Source organism: Callorhinchus milii, unplaced genomic scaffold, assembly GCF_018977255.1.
Source record: "Callorhinchus milii isolate IMCB2004 unplaced genomic scaffold, IMCB_Cmil_1.0 Scaffold2, whole genome shotgun sequence".
NCBI classification, from domain to species: Eukaryota; Metazoa; Chordata; class Chondrichthyes; order Chimaeriformes; family Callorhinchidae; genus Callorhinchus; species Callorhinchus milii.
In genome coordinates, this window is record NW_024704743.1 from 22,353,434 (window position 1) to 22,377,652 (window position 24,219).

General features: G+C 44.0%; 1 protein-coding gene across 2 annotated transcripts in view; it reads right to left on the bottom strand.

Moving 5' to 3' along the window:
- The window catches only part of elmo1 (engulfment and cell motility 1 (ced-12 homolog, C. elegans)), a 153,291-nt gene that overhangs the window by 125,250 nt on the left and 3,822 nt on the right, over window positions 1–24,219 (bottom strand). For both annotated transcript variants that reach the window (XM_007889707.2, XM_007889706.2), the window contains exons 2-6: window positions 12,670–12,798; window positions 9,226–9,266; window positions 7,220–7,292; window positions 1,866–1,916; window positions 1,579–1,748 (exon numbers count right to left, since the gene is read on the bottom strand). In XM_007889707.2, coding sequence (XP_007887898.1) covers window positions 1,579–1,748; window positions 1,866–1,916; window positions 7,220–7,292; window positions 9,226–9,266; window positions 12,670–12,747 — 413 coding nt within the window. In that variant the 5' untranslated portion in view covers window positions 12,748–12,798. The remainder of the gene's footprint in view (window positions 1–1,578; window positions 1,749–1,865; window positions 1,917–7,219; window positions 7,293–9,225; window positions 9,267–12,669; window positions 12,799–24,219) is intronic.

A 24,219-nucleotide genomic window follows, 5' to 3' on the forward strand; every position in this document is an offset into this window, starting at 1 on the left:
TCAGCTAAGATCACAACAATGCCTGAATTTTAAATTTTGCAGCTCATCATTAACTCCTTTTTCCACCCCCATTTGTAACTCAAAATATGGCTGTTTCTAAATTTATCTTTTCTAAACTAAAGATACCTGCGTTAATTTAAGCAAATGCTAAAATATATCAGTTCCCATTTTCTCACTCAATTATAGTGTGTGTCTGATTTATTTCAGTCCTGCTTAGTCTTCCTTCTGCTTTTGAGTTCCTTTTCTTCCTTTTCTTTTGTTGAACCTGTTCACATTTAATACTTTGTACATTCACCTTCCTCTCCCCTTAACACAGGTTATACAAAACAAGAGAATGCCAGTAGCTGAGGTAGTTAATGGCAAACTCACGGCACAAATGGATGCCAAAAGAGTCACCACCAAAATTTGGGGAAAGAGCATTCAACAAGTGATGCTATGCACAAAATGCTCACCAATCCCTCCCCGGAACAAAGCTGATACTGAGTCTGACCATTTTATGCAAATAATTTTAATTCACAGGATGGTGCAAAGACTCAAAAAGGTAATTTCGGCCAGAATGAATGGCACACGTTAAATTAAATCTCAGTGTTTGAAACCGCAGCCATTTCTTTGAATTGCTATGTAATCATTAATTAATGTAAATGCAACTTCAACCTATGATCTGGTAATTATCAAGCGGCAGACCAGAAATGTGGTCAACTCCAAACAACAGTTACCGATTGCTTCAGGAATGGCCATCTCCCCCCCCACCACACACACATACTCACACACACACACACACATACACACACAGCATAGCGCTGGTCTCGGAGCTAGTGTTAACATTGTTCCTAGCGATGGCATGGATAGTAATGAGACAGGTGCCTTGTTGCTGATCACACAGCTCAGTGTTTTGGTTCTTCTTCACAACAGCACATTTACATTTGTATAACATTTATCATGTTAGGAGGGTGTCCCAAGGCACCAAATCATTATGCCAAAACCCGGTGGGGATGGGGGGGGTCACCACACAGTAGTGAAAACCATGGACTGTTATTACCCCATGGTTTGGTGTGTAGGATTGATTGTTTTTTGGTCAGCCAGGTGTCTGACATATGCGGAAACCGATCATTCCATGAATAACCAAACCAGATTGAGACTTCATATATACCACCTGTACATGGACAAGTCCATGTGTCTGTAATGGAATGCACACTCTCCCTCTGGAGGGACACACCTGTTTACTTAATTCTAGAGAGTATGAAACCACACGCTGGCAAGAGGCAAGGCTTGGGGAGCCCAGAGGGTGTGTTTAGTGCTGGAGTTTAACCAGCTGACACTGCATAGCTTGCAATGATAATTATCGTATCACAAGTTGCATTATTGCCCTTAATCAAAGTTTCACAGAGAGGAATGTAGATTTTGGCACTTTCCCACCATGATAATATGAACCTAAAAATGTTTCTCCTGCACTTCTTTCACTCCCCATTGCCCCTCCCCCCAGGGGGAAGGGCGGGATAGACAACTGAGAGTTTAATACATTTGCTTACATTCAGATAGTTTAATACACTTGCTATGTTCAGGTGTAGAGATACTTACTCATTGCCACTTTCCACCATCTGAGTTAGCAGAGAGATACCATCTAGGTTAATGAATTCTTGCGCAAAGGTGATGTCACGGGAATAGCTAGCCAGGTCCTTCAATGCTTCCAACTTAGCATCCATGCTGGATGACTGGATCCTCCCGTGAAGTCCCTCTGCAGCCTGGGACTAGATGAAAGCAGAGAACATGTAATTTACCTTCCCCCACCTCCACCATTACCAACCCTTGTCCCAAACCAAACTTGATCAGGTCAAAGAACTATAAAGGCTGCATAAGCCACTTACTGGAGATTGGGTTAATCGAAGGATCGCTCCATTTTTTATTTCATTACGGTTCTGGAGAGGGAAAAAAATGATAGAGGGTTGGATTCATTTTAGATCATAGCTTAAAGATTTCCAGTCACTAACGGACCCAGCACTAACCATCCACTACTAGACACCACTATTCTGATAATAATAACCATTACATTGGATATAACGCCTTATCATGTCATCGAGACACCTCAAAGAGCTTCACAGGATATACTGTAAAGTGGATTGACTATGTATTTTGTGGGCGAAACCCAGCAGCTAGCTCGCACACAACAGTGTCCCACAACTGGCCATGGAGTGAGTGACCAATTTTATTCAGGGGATTGTTGGCCAGGACACCGGGAGGAACTCCCTTCTCTTTTCGAATAGTGCCATGGGACCCTTAACATCTACCTGAACAGGCAGACAGGACCTTGGATTAATGTCTCACCCGAAGGAAGGCACCTCCAACAATGGAACAACCCTCGGCACTGCACTGAAGTGTCATCTTAGAGAATGTGATTCCAATGTGGGGCTTGAACCCACAACCTTCTGACTCACAGGCAAGAGTTCTACCACTCATGACAAGTTACTATTTTCCTCCCTCGGGGTCTTCTCACTCAATGCATCAGCCTCTGCCAATACCGCAAATGAACTATACACAAATTCAACCCAGGCTAGTTCCCTCTCCAATTCCTCTCCAGCCAGCCTGGATGATATCGGGACCCATATTCAGAGAGTGGAAGTTGTCTGTATAACTCCATAGGTGATGCCACAATGCCTGTGGTATCAGTCCTAAGTGAATCAATTGGGTTTGTGTTCACTTGATATGGAGAGGATGCAGCAGTCCAGTGACCCTGAGTTACTGTCAACTGGAATCAGGAACAAAGATTCAACAATCAATGTGAATATGAATCCACTAATCTGCAGATTACATTAGGAGAACATCATGTGGTACCAGCTAGCAACTTAAAAATTGGCATAATTAAAAATATGAGGTGTGCGCTATTGGTACAATTAATAAATAAGAGATGTCCACAAAAGCAAGTGGGGCAAAAATCCATAGGATTTAAAATGTCCTGAGACGAGGAAGCAAGTTCACTGTGGATTGCTGAAATTATGCAATGGAACATCAACAACTTCCATTTATATAATGCCCTTCACACAGGATAGCGTGTCAAAGTGCTGCACAGTAGATCAAATACAGTATCTATGGTCAATATGAAAATTATCCGGAAATGGAAAAACCATTCAATAACATATAAGAACACAGGGAATAATAATAATCTTGCATTCGAAATAGCACCTTATCACGTTGTTTAGATGTCTCAAAGCGCATCACAGGACATACTATAAAGTGGATATTTTGTGGGTGAACATGGAAGCCAATTTCTGCAAAGCAGTGTCCCACAAACAGCTAACAAGTGAGTGACCATTTTTATTTGGGGGATTTGTTGACCAGGACACATAAATACCCATTGTGGGAGTTGTGGGTTGATTTCACAAACTAAATTTCTCCATTATATGTCAATGGAAGGTGAGCCAAAGGTCAAACCTCATGCCAGAGAATGAGAGCTTCAGCTTCGCCTTTCTCTGGTTATGTCCAGTGAGTGAGACCTACTGCATTCAGTTCTATATAGAGGACTTTCATAGAGCCACAGGACACCTCCTGAACAGAAGAAGATATTCAGTCCATTGTGTCTGCGCTGGTGCTAACTTCTCCACTGGAGTTATAGTCTCTATTTCAATTCCCCTGCTCTTTCCCTTTCCCCCATTTCATATATTTATCCAATTCTCTATTAAGTGTAATGATCCACAAGGCTTCAGTCGTCATTTATGGCCAGAAATTCCACATTTTAGCAACCTTTTATGTAAAACAAATTCTTCTAAACTCTGTTGTGGACACATCTAACCTCCAATCAGTACTCAACCATGTCTTGAGAGTATCGCAAATCTGTTGGGTTTAGACCAAGACACAGAAACACTAAGAGTCCAGGCACTAAGCTGTTTAATAAACAGCTTGATGCTGTGATTTGAACATGACGGAAGGATGAGAAGAAGGGCCTTCGTTGTCTAAATCAATCTTGCAACAGAAAAAATCTAATTCATCCCTGCAGGTATCCATGGATTACAGAACATGCCACAAACTCAAAGCGGATGATTAACCAAACCCAATGCTATGTTCTACTCTAGCCACATGGTGGCAGACACCCTCCTTTATAGAATTAAGGCTGTAGCAGACTCTTCAGTGCACATCATACTAATTTCCCACAGCTAATTGGAAACTATAATGAAGACATTCTCCATCCCAAGCTGCACTCAATATAAAATTAAATCAGATACAGTGGGTAACTGTATCCACTGTACCCTCCCTGATCCTAACCACCCCCCACAACGGGTCGGGTCCTAATCCCTGACTGTTCAGCAGATGGGACGTCCTCCCGACGTAAAAGGCGCTTTACAAATGTAATTTTGTACTGTAACTCACCATTAAGGGCAATCAATAGACTGGTCTATTTCCCACTTGGCAGTGAACTGCTCTCGTTAGTGAGTTTTTCAATTTTAGTCAACAACTATTTGCATTTATGTTGTGCCCTTCATATACTGTATGTAGTGTCTCAGGACCTTTAAGAGGGATGAGGTTGCAAAGTGGAGGGAAGAGGACAGGGTGGCAATAAGCGTATGCACAGATGGAATTCCAGAATTTGGGGGAGTTTGAAAGTGAGGGTTCACTCGGCCACCATTGATGGCATGGAGAGGGCAGGAAGGAAGCAGGTGTTAGCTGAGGGTGGGGGAGGAGATTAGAGAGATAAGGGGGTGACAGGGAAGGGTGAATTTGTAGGTTAGGGTGAGGGCCTTGAAATCGATCCACTGGGAGTCAGGGAGGCTAGCGAAGACTGGGTTGACAAGAGTGAGGAGGTTGGTGCAAGTGAGGTTGTAGGTAGCAGTTTTGGATGAGTTTTGGCTTGCGAATGGTGACCAGCAAGGATTGTCTAAGTGAGACGTAAAGAAGGTGTGAATGAGTGTTTCAGTGGCGTTGGGTGTGACATCGGGACAACAACAACAATTTGCATTTATATAGTGTCCCTCACGCATGGTAGTGTCCCAGAGTGTTTTAGAGAGGCAGAAAAGAAGGAAAAGGCCAGACGTGAGGGAGAAAAGAAAACTAAGGATTGAACCAGACACCAAGGTTGCGTGCTGGTTCGAGGAGTTTGAGAGAGAGGCCAGGGAGGTTGGAGGGTTTTTCTTTAACCTTCCACTCCTCCAGCTCTTGACCTTTTACTCACACAGTCCTGACCCAACTGTATAGCGCCTTGGGATGTCCTTCCCGACGTGAAAGGCGCTTTATAAATGGAATCTTGTTGTTGTTGTTGTTATTGTAACAGAGGGGAGGGAGGGGAGGAAAAATGTTTTCACACAGTGAGTTGTTCGGATCTGGAATGCATTGCCTTGAAATGGCGGTGGAAGCTGATTTGATAACAATTTTCAAGAGAGAAGTGGATAATTATTTGGGGAGGACAAGTTTGCAGGGCTATGGGGAGAAAGCTGGAGAGTGGGATTGAATTGGATAACTCTTTTCAAAGAACCGGCACAGACACGATGGGCCGAATGGCCTCCTTCTGTGCTGTATAATTCTATGATTCTATGATCTCAACACTGGTGGCCAAGCCTTCAGCCAACGTGACACTTTCCTCCAGAACTCTCCCCAAATCTCTTTGCCTCATATCTTCTCTCCACTTCCAAAATCCTCTTGAAAAAAATCTATCTCTGTGAGTGTGCTTTTTGGGTTAAAATCCTTAAATCTCCCTTTCCCTGCTCATTGCTCTCTGTTAAGATGTATAAGAGCTTTAAAATGTTCATCTTCTCCAGCTGAATCGTTACAGATTATGGTAAAGGGTAACACCCCGAACTAGAGTCTTCTTATGAATTTTTGGTTAATCTGATGAAAACATTTATTACTTTTGGAATGACCTTTCTTTATGTTTATCTTCTCACCAGAGCGACTGCTCTTTAATCTAGTTCTAGTAAAAAAAAATGCTGATAATATGGAATATAGTAAAACATTTTTTTTGCGCTCAGCCAGATGGCCAACATATGCAGAAACTCATCATCACCATGACTAGGGATATCTAAACCAGATAGCATTCCACCTATTGATGTGCAAAAACTTGTCATCGAGTCAGAGCCTAGTTGGCAGGTCACACAAGATAACAAGATCAGTCAGGTGAAGAAAGGCCCTTTGGCCCAATAACCATAGAAATTTACAGTATGGAAGAAGGCATTTGGTACATCGTGTCTGTGCTGGCTCCTGCAGTCCTTCTTGTCCCACTTACCAGCCTTTGAAGCTGACTATTTTTAAGGTGTTTGTCTAGTTCCGTTTGTGGGACACTGAGGTGCGCAATTGGCTGTCGCGTTTCGCCCACAAAATATAGAGTTAATTCACTTTACAGTGTATTCTGTGAAGCGCTTTGAGACTTGAGACTTCGAAGACGTGATGAGGGCCTTATATCAAATGCAAGGATTATTATTATTGCTCATTCACTATCTTAAATTGATGCCCTCCTGTTACTGACGTCCCAACCAGTGGAAATAATTTCTCCCGATTGACTCTTACCAAACCTCTCATCATTTTAAAGACCTCTATCAGGTCACCGCTCAATCATCTTTGTATCATCCTAATAATTCTCCTCTGCACTTCTTCTATTGCCTTGATATCTTTTCCAAAGTGGGGTCACCAATACTGGTATTCAAACTGAAGTCTAAAACAATTCATGTAACTTTAGTCTTATCTCGCTGCTTTTACATTCTCTACCCCTATTCATAAAACGTTAGATTCCATTTTTTTTTGACAGCTTTGTCCCACCTGCCTTTCCCTTTAGCAACCAAAATATAGTTTTTGTCCTTATTCTTCCTCACAAAATTTACACCCTCACAACTGTCCGTATTAAATTTCATTTTCCTTTTCTTTGCCCATTCAACTAATCTGTCTGTCTCAACCTGTCATCGGTCCAGAATACCCACCCTACCATCTTCCCATCACAGCATCACGCTGTTTTTTAGACAACTCCAGTCCTGGCCTTGACCACTCTTACTTTAAAGAGTCCCCATTTGTACAACTCTGATTCCTCATTGGAGTCCCCCATTAAACACAGCAAGTCAGACTCCATTATTTCTGCAATTATTTCTACAATTATACCTCGGTACAAAAATCTTTCCTTTTTTTTGCAAGTAGAGATTCACATGGTAAGATGCAATAAAAGTCACAGACATTTAAAATACATTTTAAATGAATGAATCGAAATCACCCTCTCTCTTTCTCTCTCTCTTTCTCTCTCATACATACTTACCTTTTCTGTGATGTAAAAGTTGTTGCTGTCTGCATGCTGCAGAGCATAATTTTCAGGGTTTACCAGAGTCCAGCTTCATTTTCAAAACAAAATAGAAAAAATAAATTTTCACATCGCGTCATTCATTAGTCATTACAAATCGCGTCCAATGTCTTCGGCAGAGGGGCAAAGAAGTCAAAAGGAGGGCACGACAGTAATACCACGGTTATTTAGTATTATTGTTATTATATGTTATAATATATCTATTCAAAACGTACAAATCTCTCAATTGTCTTTCTCGCAAAGCTTCCCCAGGTGGCTCAACTAGTGATGCCTCTGCACAGTGTGAAATTGAGCCACTCAGACTGGGAAAGCAGCTGATCTCAACCAAGACATCGGGCCTTTGGGCTTGGAGAGGAGCGAGGAATCTCTGGGGTATAGCACTCTTGATACCTCTCCAGTGACTCCTGTAGCAAAATGAACTCAAGTGTCAGATAAAGTCAGGCTCAGCTTGGGCCTCAGTTCTGGAGCTCTGCCACAGTTATGATAAGCAGCCAACACTTGTTGTCTGAACTCACAAGGAGCAGGCAGACAGTCACTAGAGAGACCGGTCCAGAGCAGAGCATTGCTCCACTTGGAACAATACCCGGGAAGCAAAGATTCACGCTGCTTTTCCGTGGCTGCTGCCAGCCTTCTGACACTTCGCACTTTCAAGCAGAACTCACTGGATGGAAATCAGAAGCCAAAATTGCTCCTAGCCACACTCTGCGACACCACAAAATAGCTGATACTTAGAGATTCTGAAGCATTGTGGAAAATTCTTGAAAAATTCAGTCTTAATTTGGAAACTTTTGTTTAAAAAGAACTGCAGGAAAAGCAGATGGCAAGTTAAGAATTTTCCACAAATTCTGCTAAAAATTTAATTTTACGTCAGAATGATCTTAAAGGGTAAGAGCAGTGAAATCTCACGTCTTGGAATGAGACTCTCCCACCCCCCATCCCACTTTGCTGTCTATTCTTTTTTCTCTCCTAGGCCGGGGCACTGTGTGATAGTAATACTCTATATACTACTGCCCCAGTTCAGCTGCCTCAGCCCAGACCAGGATTTAACTTGTGAACTTCCTGAGTATTGTACTGTAGCTCAGTCCCATATGAGATGGTGCAATTCACCATAAAACCATCAAATATCGAATCTGAAACTAAATCAGAATGGACTTCCATTGGATCCACTGTCAGACTAGTATCCCAGTTTCAGCTGGTGCAGCAATTTTCACTTCATTTTATTGAATAGTGCTTACTTTCAAACCCAATATCACACAGCAGTGGTGAATGGAGCCTATAGGGACATTCAGGATGGACATGGATCTGGAATAATGTAGGTCACTGAAGCGTTTAAGTTCACGTTTGCTAAAACAAACAGTATTTTTCCTTATTCCTCTTCTAGGCTTTGGCACAGATCCACTGTGAATGATTACATCTCATGGATTCCCAAATAAGCACTCAATCCAGAATCCCTGACATTTCTCTTTCATTAATCCCCCCTGTTCCTCCTCACTTTGAAGTAAGTGATCACCTTTCCTGAAACAAGAGGGCCAACAGGTAATCAACTCTCAGAAGTCTGTGGACACCACACTCGAGCTGAATGGAAGGAAACTGCACAGAAACATCTGGTCACGGGCCCACTTACTGTGTCTCCCTCTCTACCTCCTTTCCTGTGAGGAGGCTCCTGCAGCCTCTCCTCCAACATCCTGACTGAGATCAAGTTCAGATAAAGTCACTTGGTTAAGCGCTTTGGGACGTCCTCCCGACGCTATATCAAATGCAAGGATTATTATTATTATTATTATTGGTTAAGACTAGCACAAACCATCCCCAGGACAGGGCTCATTGAGTCAGTCACTGAGGCACTCACTGTCACCTCATAACAGCCCAATCCTTATCCACAGCAAAGAAATTCTTCAACAACGTGTGTATTGTGCAACGGGCTTGGGACGCACAGACACTGGAATACATTCAGCAGCACTTACCCATCACAGACTTCTCGTATGATTGAGGCCAATGGCTTTTTCTGCAAAAATACCAGGGAAAATAGAATTAGTGTCTTTGATACACGGGCGCTAATGCAAGACACCAGTCCCCTGGAGTTTCACCGTTGGAATCCAAATTCCACTTTGCCAGCCGTGCAAACCTGAAGAGAACACACACACACACACCTCTGATGACAACCTGCACACAGGAGAGTCTGCACTGTAGCGTCATGTGTGTATGCGAAATAAATCAAAGCGGTGATGTACTGTGAAGTCTGGTTTTAGAGTCACACAATTCTATGGTCAAAACCACTTTACAGTATATTCTGAGAAGCGCTTTGAAACATCTCCATGACATAAGGAGGCGCTATATCAAATGCAAGGATTATTATTATTGTGCGATTATATTTTTGGAATAGAAAAGAGCAACTCGCATCAGTTCAATCTAAGAGCTTTCAGCTAAATGGTAAATTAATTCAGGAGAGGGACTTATACTCTGTTTCACGATAATAGAAGCTCTTCAACAGCAACTTTTCAGCAGAAAAGGTTTAGAAATATTGTTTTAACATTCTGAATCACACACGCACATGCCTGCCTCATTGTCTGACATTACATATACAAAACAATGATTATAATATTGTGCCTAACCTCAGTCTTTGTTTAATCTTGGATCTACCTTTATAATAATCTTTGCATTTGATATAGTGCATTTGATATAGTGCATTTGATATAGTGCATTTGATATAGTGCATTTGATATAGTGCATTATCACATCATTAAGACACCTCAAAGGGCTTCACATGAAGTGTATTTCCGGCCAAACATTACAGCCAATTTGCACACAGCAATGTACCACAGTGAGGAAATGAATTATCAATTTTATCTGAGGGTTTCTTGGCCAGGACACCGGGAGAAACACCCTTCTCTTTTCACTTTGCATCATCTTTAATGTCCAACTGAACAGACAGACAATAATAATAATAATAATAACCCTTGCATTTGATATAGGGCCTAATCACATCTTTGAGACGTCTCAAAGCGCTTCACAGAACAACAACGATTTGTATTCATATAGCGCGCTTCACCTGGGGTTGCGTCACAGAGCGAGGATGTCCTCCTGACGTGAAAGGCACTATACAAATGTCATTTTGTTGTTTTTAATATATTTAATTGACTGTATATTTGTGGGCGAAACATGGCAGCCAATTGCGCACAGCAGTGTCCCACAAACAGTCGTGGATTCCATAACCAAATTATAATTTTTTTTTGACGGGATTATTACCTCCGGAAAAGCAATCCACCAATCAACTAACAAACGGGTTCTTACTTACTGCTAAGTAAACAGAGAAGTGTGGAGTAAGGAAACTTAAACTCAATCCTGAGCGATGGGAAGCCAGTGGAGCCGGTCGAGGATGAGGGGGATCAGCTCACAGAGTTTAGTGCGGGAAAGGACACGAGCTGCAGAGTTCTGAATAATCTCTAGCTTGTGGAGGGAAGAGTTGGGAAGGCCGACGAGCAGGGAGTTAGTATAGTCAAGCCTGGACTTGACAAAAGTGTGGGATATCCTTCTGAATTGAAAGGCACGATACTAATGTAATTTGTTGTTGTTGTTCAAAGCATGGATGAGGGTCTTGGTGACCTGAAGGGAGAGGTTGTGGCTGGCAGAGGTGGGCAATGTTGCAGAGGTGGGGGAAGGTAGAATGGGTCATGGCAGATTCAGGGTTTAAAAGACAGCTGGGGATCAAACAAGATTCCACCATGTTGTACGGGCTCAGTGAGCTAATGGTGATCATTAACAGTGATCCTGTCAACACCTGAGATGAGAAGACACTGACGAGAGGCAAGTAGGGGGACATTATCGGCATTCATCTAGAAAAAACAATTGGCTCTCATCCCGGACTTGATATCTGCCAAGATAATCCATCAGGACAGCAGTGGTCCTCGAGTCGAGGGTGGAGGCAGAGAGACAGAGTTGGTGTCATCCGCACAAACGCGGAAGTTAACCCCATGCCTGAGGATGATATCACCGAGTGGAAGCATGTAATTAAAGAAGAGATGATCAAGGACACAGCCCTGGGGATCGCTGCACGTGATGTTAATGGATACAAAGTGGAGATAATGGGAAAGGTAAGAATGAAACCAGGTAAGGGCAGAACTGTGAAGGTGGTCCTGAGAGGAGAGGAAGTCGATAACAACAACAACAACTTACATTTGTATACAGCCGAAAGAGCCTTTCACGTCAGGAGGACATCCCAAGGTGCTGGACAGTCAAGGATTTCGACCCGAGCGGGGGGTTGGGATCAGGAGGAATGGAATAATGATAATGGGGGTTGATAATGGGGATAGCAGGTCACAGAGGTAGGAAGTTGCAATGCCATAGAGGGCCTTGAAGGCGAGGACGAGGATTTTGAATTGGATCCTTTGGGGGATGGGGAATCAGTGGAGCCGGGCGAGGGTGGGGGTGATGGAGTCACGGAGCCTGGTGCGGGAGAGGACACAAGCTTCAGAGTTCCTGATGATCTGCAGCTTGTGGAGGGAAGAGCTGGGAAGACCGGCAAGCAGGGAGTTTGCGTAGTCCAGCCTAGATGTGATAAATGCGTGGATGAGGGTTGAATGTCAGCAAGACCGAGGCTCTCCTGATTGGCTTGCGCCGGTGCCTCCGCACTTCAGGCACTGCCAGCATCAGCGTCTACGGATGCAAACTCCACCTCACCAAGCCAGTCGGGCACTTGAGTGTCTTGTTCGACCCTCAATTGTCCTTTCTCCCCCATATCCGTGCCGTGACCCACTCTGCCTTCCCCCAGCTCTGCAACATTGCCCGATCTCGCTACCGCCTCACCACATGGCACTTATTTGAAAAAGAGAATGGCGGTTCTCTGGTTGCCCTGCCTAACAATCGCCCAAAATAAAAAAATACCAATATTAATTTCACAGCTATTTGTGGGACATTGTTGGGCACAAATTATCTGGGGGATTCAGCTGCAAATTCACAGCAGCTGCCCTTTACAAAATAATCTATGAAGCTGTTTTGAGATTTTTGATGTGATCAGATACGATATCAAATGCAAGTATTAACATCATTATCCACCTCCCTGTTAAACATGCTGATCGATTCTGCAGTTACCTCATTCGAGGGCAACAATAATGTGCATTTACATAGCACCCTTCATGCAGAATAACGTATGGTCAATATAAAATGGAGGGTTTGAACTTTTTCACAGGAGTTACTATTGCAAAATTTGTTCTTCGCTCATTGCCCTTTACATTCACAGAACAAACAGGCATTTCTGCTTTCAAAACCAGCACTTTTTGCTTTTGATTTTTTGCCTGGAAAGAAAAAAAAGTTTCAGCAACTGCATGTGAACAAATCAAAAAGGTAGAATCATCTCGCTTCTGATAGAAAGCTACCATCGCAGATAGGAAGGACATACAAACTCTTCTTACCTGATCTATTTCCATCAGCTTGGGAAAGGCCCCAGGCCATTCGATGGCCACCTTGACAGAGTCCGACGGTGGTGGCATCCTGCACGTTTAGACTCTCGCTCAAGGCTGGTGCAGGAATCTCATCCGACCCTGAAGGAAAACGCACGCAGGAGAGACAGAGAGATAGTCAGCTTAGCAAATCCATTCCGTCCTTGTGTTTTATTTCCAATGCAATAAAGTTCTGATAATCACCACATGGAAGAACTGAATACCACTCCATTACCAATTCTATGCACCAGCCACCTCACTACCAGTTCTTTTTATCAGCCCATGATATATATATATGTATCATATATATTCAAAATATATTTTGTTTTAGAAAAGGAGAGTGTTTTGGAGGGATGAACAACAAATTAACAACAATTACATTTGGATAGCTCCTTTCACGTCAGGAGAACATCCCAAGATAACCCAAGGCAAGGAGAAATGGAGTAAAACCAAGGGATTTAGGGAAGAGTGCTGGAGCACTAGTTCGTGACTCATTTATAAGAACATAAGAAATAGGAGCAGGAGTAGACCATTCGGCCCCTCGAGCCTGCCCCGCCATTTAATAAGATCATGGCTGATCTACTAACCTAATTCCATTTACCCGCCCTATCCCCATATCCCTTAATTCCTTTAGTTTTTAAAAATCTATCAATCTCAGTCTTGAATATGTTCAATGACTGAGCATCCACAGCCTTCTCGGGTAGAGAATTACATAAATTCACTACCCTCTGAGCGAAGAAATGTTTTCTCAACTCAGTTCAAAAGGGCTGACCTTTAATCCTGAGAATATGACCCCTAGTTTTAGATTCTCCAACCAGGGGAAACAGTCTCACACTATCTACTCTGTCAAGACCCTTAAGAATCTTATAGGTTTCTATAAGATCACCTCTAATTCTTCTATATTCTAGAGAATATAGGCCTAGTCTACTCAACCTCTCCTCGTAGGTCAACACACTCATCCCAGGAACCAACCTACTACAACAACAACTTGGATTTATATAGCGCCCTCCACTCCGGATGGCATCTCAGAGCGCTTCACAATAACAGATCCCGGGGACGAGCCAGGGGGAGGGGGAGGAAGGTGACCAAAGGCGCGGTCGAAAAGACAGGTCTTCAGCCGAGACCTGGAAACATGAAGAGAGGGGGTGAGGCAAAGAGAGTGAGGAAGGAAGTTCCAGAGCCTCAGGGAGTAGTGGCTGAAGGCACGGCCGCCAATGGTGGAGTGGCGGATTCGGGGGACAAGGAGGTGGAGCCGGTGGAGCGAAGACAACGGGACTGTTGTGAGAAGAGAGGAGGTCACAGAGGTAGGGGGATGCAGAGGAGTGGAGGGATTTGAAGACAAGGGTGAGGATCTTGAAGTCGATCCTCTCTGGGACAGGGAGCCAGTGCAGTCTGGCAGGGACTGGGGCAATCGGGGAGCGGAGTTTGGTGCGGGTAAGAATGCGGGCGGCAGAGTTTTGGATGACCTGGATTTTATGAATGGTAGTGGAGGGGAGATCGGCGAGGAGGCGTTAGAGTAGTCCAGCCGAGAGGTGACAAAGGCATGGACCAGGGTTTCAGCAGCTTTTGGAGTGAGGTATTTGCGGAGACAGGTGATGTGTCGGAACCTACGTTGCATCCCCTCTAAGCCGAGTATATCCTTTCTAAGATAAGGAGACCAAAACTACACACAATATTCCAGGTGCAGTCTCACCAAGACCCTATACAATTGCAGCAAGACTTCCCTACTCTTGTACTCTAACCTTTGCAATAAACGCTAACATGCTATTAGCCTTCCTAATTGCTTGCTGTACCTGCTTACTAACTTTCTGTGATTGGTTTACAAGGACACCTAAATCCCGCTGAATACAAATACTATCTAATCTCTCCCCCTCTAGAAAATAATCTGCTTTTCTATTTTTTCTACCTAGGTGAATAACTTCACATTTCCCCACATTATTCTGCCACCTTCTTGGTGGTGTCCTGTAGCTCAGTGGTTGAGCACTCGCTTTGCAAGCGAGAGACCTGAGTTCAATTCCAGGCAGGGCGAAACCTTGGGCAAGTTTCCTTACTCCACACGCCTAATAATAATCCCTCCAAAACCAAAACAATAATAAATTGGTCATTTTCAATCCACGACTGTTTGTGGGACATTGCTGTGCGCAATTGGCTGCCGCGTTCGCCCACAAATATACAGTCAATTCACTTTACAGTGTGTTCTGTGAAGCGCTTTGGGACGTCCTCCCGACGTGAAAAGCGCTATATCAAATGCAAGGATTATTATTATTATTATTATTCTTGTTCACTCACTTAACCTATCTATATCCCTTTGCATCTTCCTTGTGTCCTCCTCACAGCTTACTTTCCCACCTAGCTTTGTATCATCCACAAATTTAGATACATTAAGCTCTACTTCCTCATCTAAGTGATTGATGTAGACTGTAAACAGTTGAGGCCCAAACGCCGATCCTTGCGGCACTCCACTAGTCACAACCTGTCAATCTGAAAAGAATCCATTTATCCCTACTCTCTTTTTTCTGCCTGTTAAACACTCTTCGATCTATGCTAATATATTACCCCCTAATTCCTTGAGCTATAATCTTATGTGACAACCTTTTAGGTGGCACCTTGTCGAATGCCTTCTGAAAATTCAAGTACACTAGATCCACTGGTTCCCCCTATCTAACCTGCTAGTTACATCTTCAAAAAACTCTAAAAGATTTGTTAAACACGATTTCCCTTTCATAAAACCATTGACTCATTATTATGACTTTCTAAGTGACCCAAGACTACGTCCCTAATTATAGAATTTTTCCTACCACCGTAATTAGTCTATAGTTCCCCATTTGTTCTCTTCCACACTTCTTAAATAGCGGTGTTATGTTTGCGATCTTCCAATCAACGGGAACCATTTCAGAATCCAGGGAATTCTGGAAGATCAAAAACAATACATCCACTATCTCTGCAGCCACCTCTTTTAAAACCCTAGGATGCAGGCCATCAGGTCCAGGGGATTTATCAGATTTTAGTCCCATCAATTTCTCTAGTGCTATTACTTTACTGATATTAATTTCTTTAAGTTCCTCACAAACATTAGTCTCTTGGTTCCCCACTATGTTTGGTAAGTTTTTAGCATCTTCCAACGTGAAGACAGAAGCAAAGTATTCGTTTAGTGACTCTGCCATTTCTTTATTCCCCATTATAATTTCTCTTGTCTCTGCCTGTAAGGGACCCACATTTACTTTTGTTAATCTCTTCTTCTTTATATACTTGTAAAAGCTCTTACAATCTGTCGTTATATCTCCAGCTAGTTTATTCTCATCTTCCATTTTCTCCCTCTTAATCATTTTCTTGGTTATCTCTTTGCTGATCTCTAAAGCCCTCTCAATCCTCAGGTTTCAGATCTTTTTGGCAATATTATAGGTCTCTTCTTTTAATTAAACAGGCAGATCAGGGAGAGAAAAGGTGTGTCTTGGTCCCAGACACACCTTTTCTCTCCCTGATTTGTGTGGTTTGTTGCAAGTTTTCTTTCCCCCCATCTTTGCTCTGCATCATTAACACCTCTTTAACCCATCATCCCCTGTCTCTACCCCATTTTCTGCTTTGTCTTCCTTGCCCTGCCCCCCTCCCACCCTTTCTGTTTGCCCTTAAAAGCCTCTCCCTCCCAACACGCCCCAGTCCTGACGAAGGGTCGTGGACCCGAAATGTTGACTCACTTTCCTTTCTCCATAGATGCTGCCTGACCTACTGAGTGTTCCCAGCGACTTCTGTTTCTATTTTACAGTGTCAGCCTGGCTTAGTTAACAACAACAAAATTACATTTATAGAGCGCCTTTCACGTCGGGAGGACGTGCCAAGGCACTGGACAGTCAGGGGTCAGGACCCGAGCATGAGGGAGGGGTGGGGTAGGGGTGAGGGAAGGCAGAGAGGTGGGAGAGCGACCGAAGGCACGATCGAAGAGGAAGGGCTTGAGACCGGCCTTTAAGGCGGCAAGGGAGGAAGCGAGGCGAAGGGACTGTGGGATGGAGTTCCAGAATGTGGGCAGAGAGGCTGAAAGCCTGTCCACCGATGATAGGGTGGGTCGGGCGGGAGACATGGAGCAGACCGCCCGCTGAACAGAGGGAGCGGGCAGGTTGGTAGGGAATCAGCAGGTCAGAGAGGTAGGAGGGGGCAAGGCCATAGATGGCCTTGAAAGTGAGGACGAGGATCTTGAATTCGATCCTCTAAGGGATGGGGAGCCAGTGGGAGTGGGGTGAGGGTGGGAGTGATGGGGTCACGGAGCCTGGTGCGCGAGAGTACACGAGCTGCAGAGTTTTGGATTCTACACTCTTGCTTAAGACTCAAAAGATTGTGGATTCAAGCCCCAAGACAAGACTTTGAACTCACAGTCTAGGCTGACACTCCAGTACAGTGCTTCGGCTAAGAAAATAAACCAAGGTCCCATCAGCTTTTTCAGGTGAGACTAAAGATCCCTTGACTATCAATCCTCCAGAGAGAAAAAAAATGATCATTCATTTCATGGCTGTTTGTGGGACACTACTGCGCCAAAATCACCTGCCCCATTCATCTACAAATACAGCCACTACACTTCACAGAAAATCTTGTAAGTGCTTTGAGATGTTGAAGACGTGAGCTGCATTAAATGTAATTATTATTATTATTATAAATAATAAGCAGGGCATCAATTCACTTTGAAATCCTGCACTCTTGTCCAAGACTAGTAGGTCTCAGACAAGTGTCACTTGCACTATAAGACGTTTTAAGAGTCACAAGCTCAGATGAAACAGGTCTCTTCTCCCCCCTCCCATGTTCACCATCTCCTGACGCACGCGGACACACACACTCACACAATGCACCTTCCCACATACACACACACAGTGCCAATCCCCACACACATGATGCCAATCCCCCACACCCCCATGCACACACATATTTGGTACCAGCCCCCCCACACACTCAGTACAGCATCCTCTTGCCCCCGCCCCTCCCACCCACTACACACACACACACACAGACAAAGGGTATAAGATAAGATAGAGCAGGGAACTGGATTTAGAGTAGATACTTCCAGTGGGGAGCAAGCAACAATGATCACAGTGGGCCCAATGGCCTCCTTTCTGTCTCTACGAATAATCTTTGTATGATTCTATGTAATTGTGGCCTCTTCAGGGGTTCACACCCCCCAACAAAAGTGTGCGAGTGAAACTGCAGCTAGTGAAAAATGTCTCGATGCAGTCAGGTTCAGCACAAAGCAAACGGAGCAGCGGGATGCTCTCAGCAGCTCACTTCCTGAGTTTACTCTACCCCAACCGTTTTATTTACTGTTACATTCATGCTGGAAATCTGAGAAACCCCAGCACTATTTTGCAGTCTTAAGCGCATGGGATGTGCGAAGAGAACTTGAAATCAGATTTTTTTGAACAAAAAGATAGGATTTTAAGGAAAGTTTATATGCTCCAGAGAGGCTGCTAATGTGTGAAATCCATATTCTGCTATAGTTACTCTGCTATTTTAGTAGAGAAAGAAAGGTCACTTAGCACATCCCACCCCTCCAGAGAGATCAGCACAAAATCCTTGTGAAAGTGCAAGAAATTAATAACCGTAGCCCAAAATATAAGAAATGTTAAACTAGAATTTAAAACCTTACTCTCTCTCTCTACGAACACCATTCATTTCAATCCTCTTCTGGTGCAATGCGCACTGCACTTTTAGCCAGCTTGACCTTTTTTGAGGTGACTGCCCGAATTGATTCTGGGAAGCCATGTGATGTATAGCTAGACACTCCAAAAGGCATTGGATAAAACATTTCATGAAAGACTCCCTCGCAATCTGTGGTCACCGGGTATCAAGACTATGGACATGGATTCAGAATTGGCTAGAGGGAAGGAACCAGAGGGTCTCGGTTAGGGGAGCTAAGGTAAAATAGGGAGAGGGACTAAGCGGGGTGCCTTAGGAGGCAGTATCGTGACTCCCCTCCTGCCCTTGTATATACTGGTAGTGCTAGATAGTTTTTTTGAATATGATTTGCATTTCACAGTCACCCTGGCTCAGTGGACTCCGTGTAAGATCTGCAGACCCAGAGTAAGCTGAGGGGGATGGGGTTGGGGGGAGGGGGGTGGGGAGAGACGGATTATGGAATCAGAGGAGGCAGCAAACGTCCAACAAAGGGACCTTGATAGGGTATGCATATGGGCCAATAACTGGCAAATTAATTTTACTACTGATAAATCCTATATATAGGATCGATGAATAGGAAAGCCAAGTCTCCATGGATGGGATTGAAATTGCCAAGGGGGAAGCTGAAAGAGATCTAGGGGTGTTAGTTAACTCGTCGCTCTCTACAACAAAAGAGTGTGAGACAACAATAAACAAGGCAACCAGAATACTGGGCTATATTGCGCTAAATCAATTGAGTTTAGACTTGCCCCCCTCTTTCCCCGTTTTCAGATCACTCCTGAGGACCTTCCCCATCGACTGTTCCTATGGTCACCTCCCTCTGACTTAGTCTCGGCTCCACCACTGTGGGACCATATCAATGCAAGTTGTTGCTGTAGTTTAGATCCTGGATGTCCTACTCAGACTGTACAGTGGTCTGGTCAGACTGTAGTTTGAATATTGAATACAGCTCTGGTCATCACAACATGCGGGGGTTGTCCAAGCCATAGAGGCAGTGCAGAGGAGAGCAACAAGGATGATCCTTGGTGTTAGAGGAATGAGCAACAACTGGTTCTTCAGTCTTGAGAGAAGACGACTCAGGGTACCTTATAGAGGTGTACAAATAGTGAGACAGTGCTGTATCACAGGGCATTATAACAGGCTTCCCTATATGCACCACCTATCAAGTGTAGAAACTGTACTTTCAGTTTGCTGCAGTACATTTGTCCGCAGGTTATGAAGTGAACAGAAATGGACTATTATAGACTATTCCATATCATAGTTCTGGGAAAGAGATGAGAAGAGTATTTTATTGTACAATATGATGACAGTTTTGCTAATTCTTCTCTGACGGATATAGTGTTTTGGGATAAGGCGGGGAGGAGAAGGTTAAGCAAACAAACAGTCCAAACACTATTTAGAACTCCTCGGCTCGAACTTAGTGGCATTCAGCATCACAATAATTAAAGCTGGTCTATTTGCAACCTCCCCTCTGGGGCTCTGTTTGTGACAATTTGAAGTTGCATTCCACCTAAATGGAAATCTCTGTAGATCAAATGAATACCACAACCCAAAAATACTCACTGCTCCACATGAATTATGGAAACAAACAATTTAAAACTGCATTTTATTTGACAAACATCTCAACAAGTCCAATTTAGTAGGAGGAGGTGATAGTGGGAGTGGGGAGGGTTGCGGTTGAGAAAATAGAGAGAAAAAATTAGTTTTTTCCTCCTACATTTTGCACATTTACTTTTCATGCTCGTTTTTTTTGTATATGAATCATCTCTCTCTCTTTTTCCCCTTCCCCACGGGGCTCTACGTTTCCCATAGCAGACTGCATCAGATGATACTGTATTTCGCTTCTTATATAGTTCTCTTCCAAAAGAAGGTATGGTCTCAGCTACAATCACAGAATGCGAGGGAGACAGATGGGCTTCTCCATCCTCTCTTTTTCCTACTCTCATGAGGCATTGCGGGCATAGATTGACTGCTCCCTCCACCCATCATCATAGACTGACCAGAGACTGACCACCATCATAGACTGACCAGCCTGAACACTCCACCATCATAGACTGACCACTCCATATATATATATATACAAGCCCGTAGTATAAATGTTAACCCTGCAAACCAAAGCAACAACTTTCTTAAACCTTACCAACCCACCCACTCCCTCTGCTTGACAGCACTGGGCTGCTTCACAGCCACTGCCATGCCCACCCCACCATCAGTGTCGGGCTTTTAGCCTCTCTGCCACCACCCTCTGGAACTCCATCCCAAAGTCCCTTCATCTTTCCTGGCCTCCTTCAAGTTCCGTCTTAAAACCCTTGCTCTTTGACCGTGTCTTTGGTCATCTTTCCCCCACACCCCCTTGACCCCCACCCCTCTCAAATGCCCCCCCAGCTTGGGTTCAAACCCTCACTGGGACGTCCTCCCGAGATGAAAAATGCTATATAAATGCAATTTGTTGTAGTATTCCCTACTAGTTATACACAATCTTATGCGACTTCTGATGGAGACAAATAACCTTTTTTAAAGCACGTTATCACCACTTTGTATCTCAAATATTTGTCTCTCAGTATCTCAAAATGTTTACAAGTAATCTCAGTCAAGTGCAGTGACTGCGTTTGTAGGCAAATGCCACAGTGAATGATTGCGGAAAGGAGAGTACAAGACAGTGTGATGAGCTTAATGCAACATTTGCCACAAAGAAATCCAAACAGAGAGCTAAAGCTTGAACGTGCGAGAAGCAGCAGCGATGGTGAGGAGCAACAACCACAACTTACATTTATATAGCAAGGCAGCGCCCCACAGTGCTCGAAGCACTGTCTCTAATTGAATCGCTAACTCGACCACTCGCCCTGTATAAAGCGTTCAGTCCAGCTCAGCTGCAGGAACTAACACTGCAGTCAAGAGCAAAGGTCTGGATTGTAACCTGAGGCAGCGGGCAACACAACAAACTCTTTGGATCAGAGAGCGGTGCTGACACTGCGATAGCCTATCACTGTACCTGCTGTCGTTTCTGCTTCAATACCCTCTGTCGGGAACTTGCTCAGACACTTTTCTGCAGCAACAAAGATCTCAGTCCCAAATGCACAACCGCTGGCTGAGCAGCAACAGAAGCAACTGAAAGTTGGATTAGTTTACAAAAGGTGAAGGACTCAAAACAGAGCACACAAGAGCCTACTTTAAGCTGAGTGCAGGTCGCTGACAGAAGCCGGCTGCTGACACAGGAAGGAATGCATTAGAAAGTGATGCCTTTCATCAGCCCAATAATTGCCATGACTGTAATTGAATCCGCGATTACCCTGGGAACACTGTCCAGGAACGCCACCTTTATAATAATAACGTTCATCTCAGATTTTCTGGCGCTTAAAAATAAAACCTCATCTCTGGGGTGTGGTCTCACTTACAAGTGTTAGTTTGAAATGAGGACCTGCCCGCCCTTTTCACTCTAGAGGCAGCGAGAGATGCCAGATCAGCAGTCGCTCAATCAGTTTTGGCCAAAACAAAGTGGCCTCCCACCGGTCGGTCCTCTTTCACTGATTAATCCGCTCCCATCCTCTCCATTCATATCACTTTGGGCAGTCCTGTAGTTCAGTGGTTAGAGCACTAACCATGCAAGCGAGAGACCCGGGTTCGATTCCCGGCAGGGTGAAACCTTGGGCAAATTTCCTTACTCCACATGCCTGATAATAATCCCTCGAGAAAAAAAAAGCAATAACAATTTGGTCACTCAATCCTCGACTGTTTGTGAGACGCTGCTGTGCACAATTGGCTGCCGCATTTCACCCACAAATAAAACAACAACAAAATTACATTTATAGAGCGCCTTTCACGTCGGAAGGACGTCCCAAAGCGTTGTCAATATACGGCCTAGTCACGTTGCAGTATATTCTATGAAGCGCTTTGAGACGTCTAGAAGACATGAAAAGCACTATATCAAATGCAAGGATTATTATTATTATCACCATCAGCACAGGGCTTGACTAAGTACCTCAGGGACAGCTCTCGTGCATTGACAGGTACACTCCCTCCTCAGCCAGTGGCTGCCTCAAGCAAAGGAGAAAGCAGTTTGACAAAAGCAAAAGACAACAACAACAACAACAAAATCACATTTGCATAGTGCTTTTCACGTCGGGAGGATGTCCCAAGGTGCTGAGACAAAAACATGGGAAGCGGGGAGGTGATGTTTGCCATTTAGATATTTGCTGGTGCAATGAAAACCCACAAGTTACTCATTCTGTTTATTTATGTAAAGACAGAAGTGGAGAAATCCAATTAAAAAGTGGTGCAAGACACAGCTTAGCTAGGTTTAGCTTCAGCGTCCGTTTACGTAAAGGTTACACACTGCCACTAACAGAATTGTGCAGGGTGTGGGAGAGGGGGAGGGGGCAAGAGAACAGGAAAGAGGAAGTAAAGTATTTCTCTCACTCACAAGGCATCCTCCAGGCTTGAGGTTTCAAACACTCCAGCTACCAATAAGTGAAACACTTCCCCCTCGTTTCTGATGCTTTGCAACTCCCAAGGTGGTCACAAGAAGCATTCGGTTGTAAATTGGCTGCCACATTTACTTACAACTGCACGGTCACTATGCAAAGCCCCAATACAGCCAATGCTGTGTTTGACAGCAACCACCTGTGAATTCTTTGAGACATCATCAAATGCAGAGGCCTGTTTCATTTAAGTTAGTAATGCTGTCATTTGCAAAGGTGTGTATTGACATCAGAGTGTGATGTCCACTAGATAACACCGACCGGGCAGGGAGGTTCGATCGGCAAGGTCCCATACACAGCGGCTTTCCAGGCTGTCGAGAGTATCGAGACCTGCAACTCCCCTTTTTCACCATTGCGTGGGTGCACGCAGTTACACACCCACTCTGCAACACACCGTAACAGACCCACTGTATAACAAACCCACTCACGCACTGAACAGTATCACATGAACTCACATATTGAAACAGACTAACTCTCACGCTGAAATGAGCTGTGACGCTCTGTACCACATAAACACACACAGATTCAGCAGATTTAACCAGATTCTTCTTGAAAATCCAACCGATCATCTTCCCATTACAGCATCAGCTGCACTTCACCCACAACATATACAGTCAATTCACTTTCGAAGACGTGATAAAGCGCTATATCAAATGCAAGCATTATTATATTATATAAAGTACATTCTGGGGCTGTCCTAAACTTGCCTTGTACAATTATTATTTTTAGCAATCAGAGCTCGGATTTATTGTATACACTTGGAATTAACACACTGAAGTACTCAACAGTCCTGTAGCTCAGTGGTTAGAGCACTTGCTTTGCAAGCAAGACACCTGGGTTCAATTCCAGGCAGGGCGAAACCTTGGGCAAGTTTCCTTACTCCACACAGAGCCTAATAATAATCCCTCCAAAAACCCAAAACAATAATAAATTGGTCATTTTCAATCTACGACTGTTTGTGGGACATTGCTGTGCGCAATTGGCTGCCGCGTTCGCCCACAAATATACAGTCAATTCACTTTACAGTATATTCTGTGAAGCGCTTTGGGACGTCCTCCCGACGTGAAAAGCGCTATATCAAATGCAAGGATTATTATTATTATTATTAACAGTGCCATATAAGGACAGCTCGGGAGGCTCAGAAACAAACACACGTTCACCATGTCATGAAGGATGTAAGGGCCAGCCAGCCGTCCATCTATTTAGCATCGAAAGACTGTGCTTTTCGAGATGGCTGACTGACAAACAAACAAAGCACATGCAATATTTCACATCAGGCTCAGGGCACAGCAGAAGTGTGCATACGAGTGTTCACTTGCTCACAACTACCTTCGTATGGCAAGAGAGGTGATCAGCAACGTTCAAATAACCAAATCCAGATGAGTGAGCC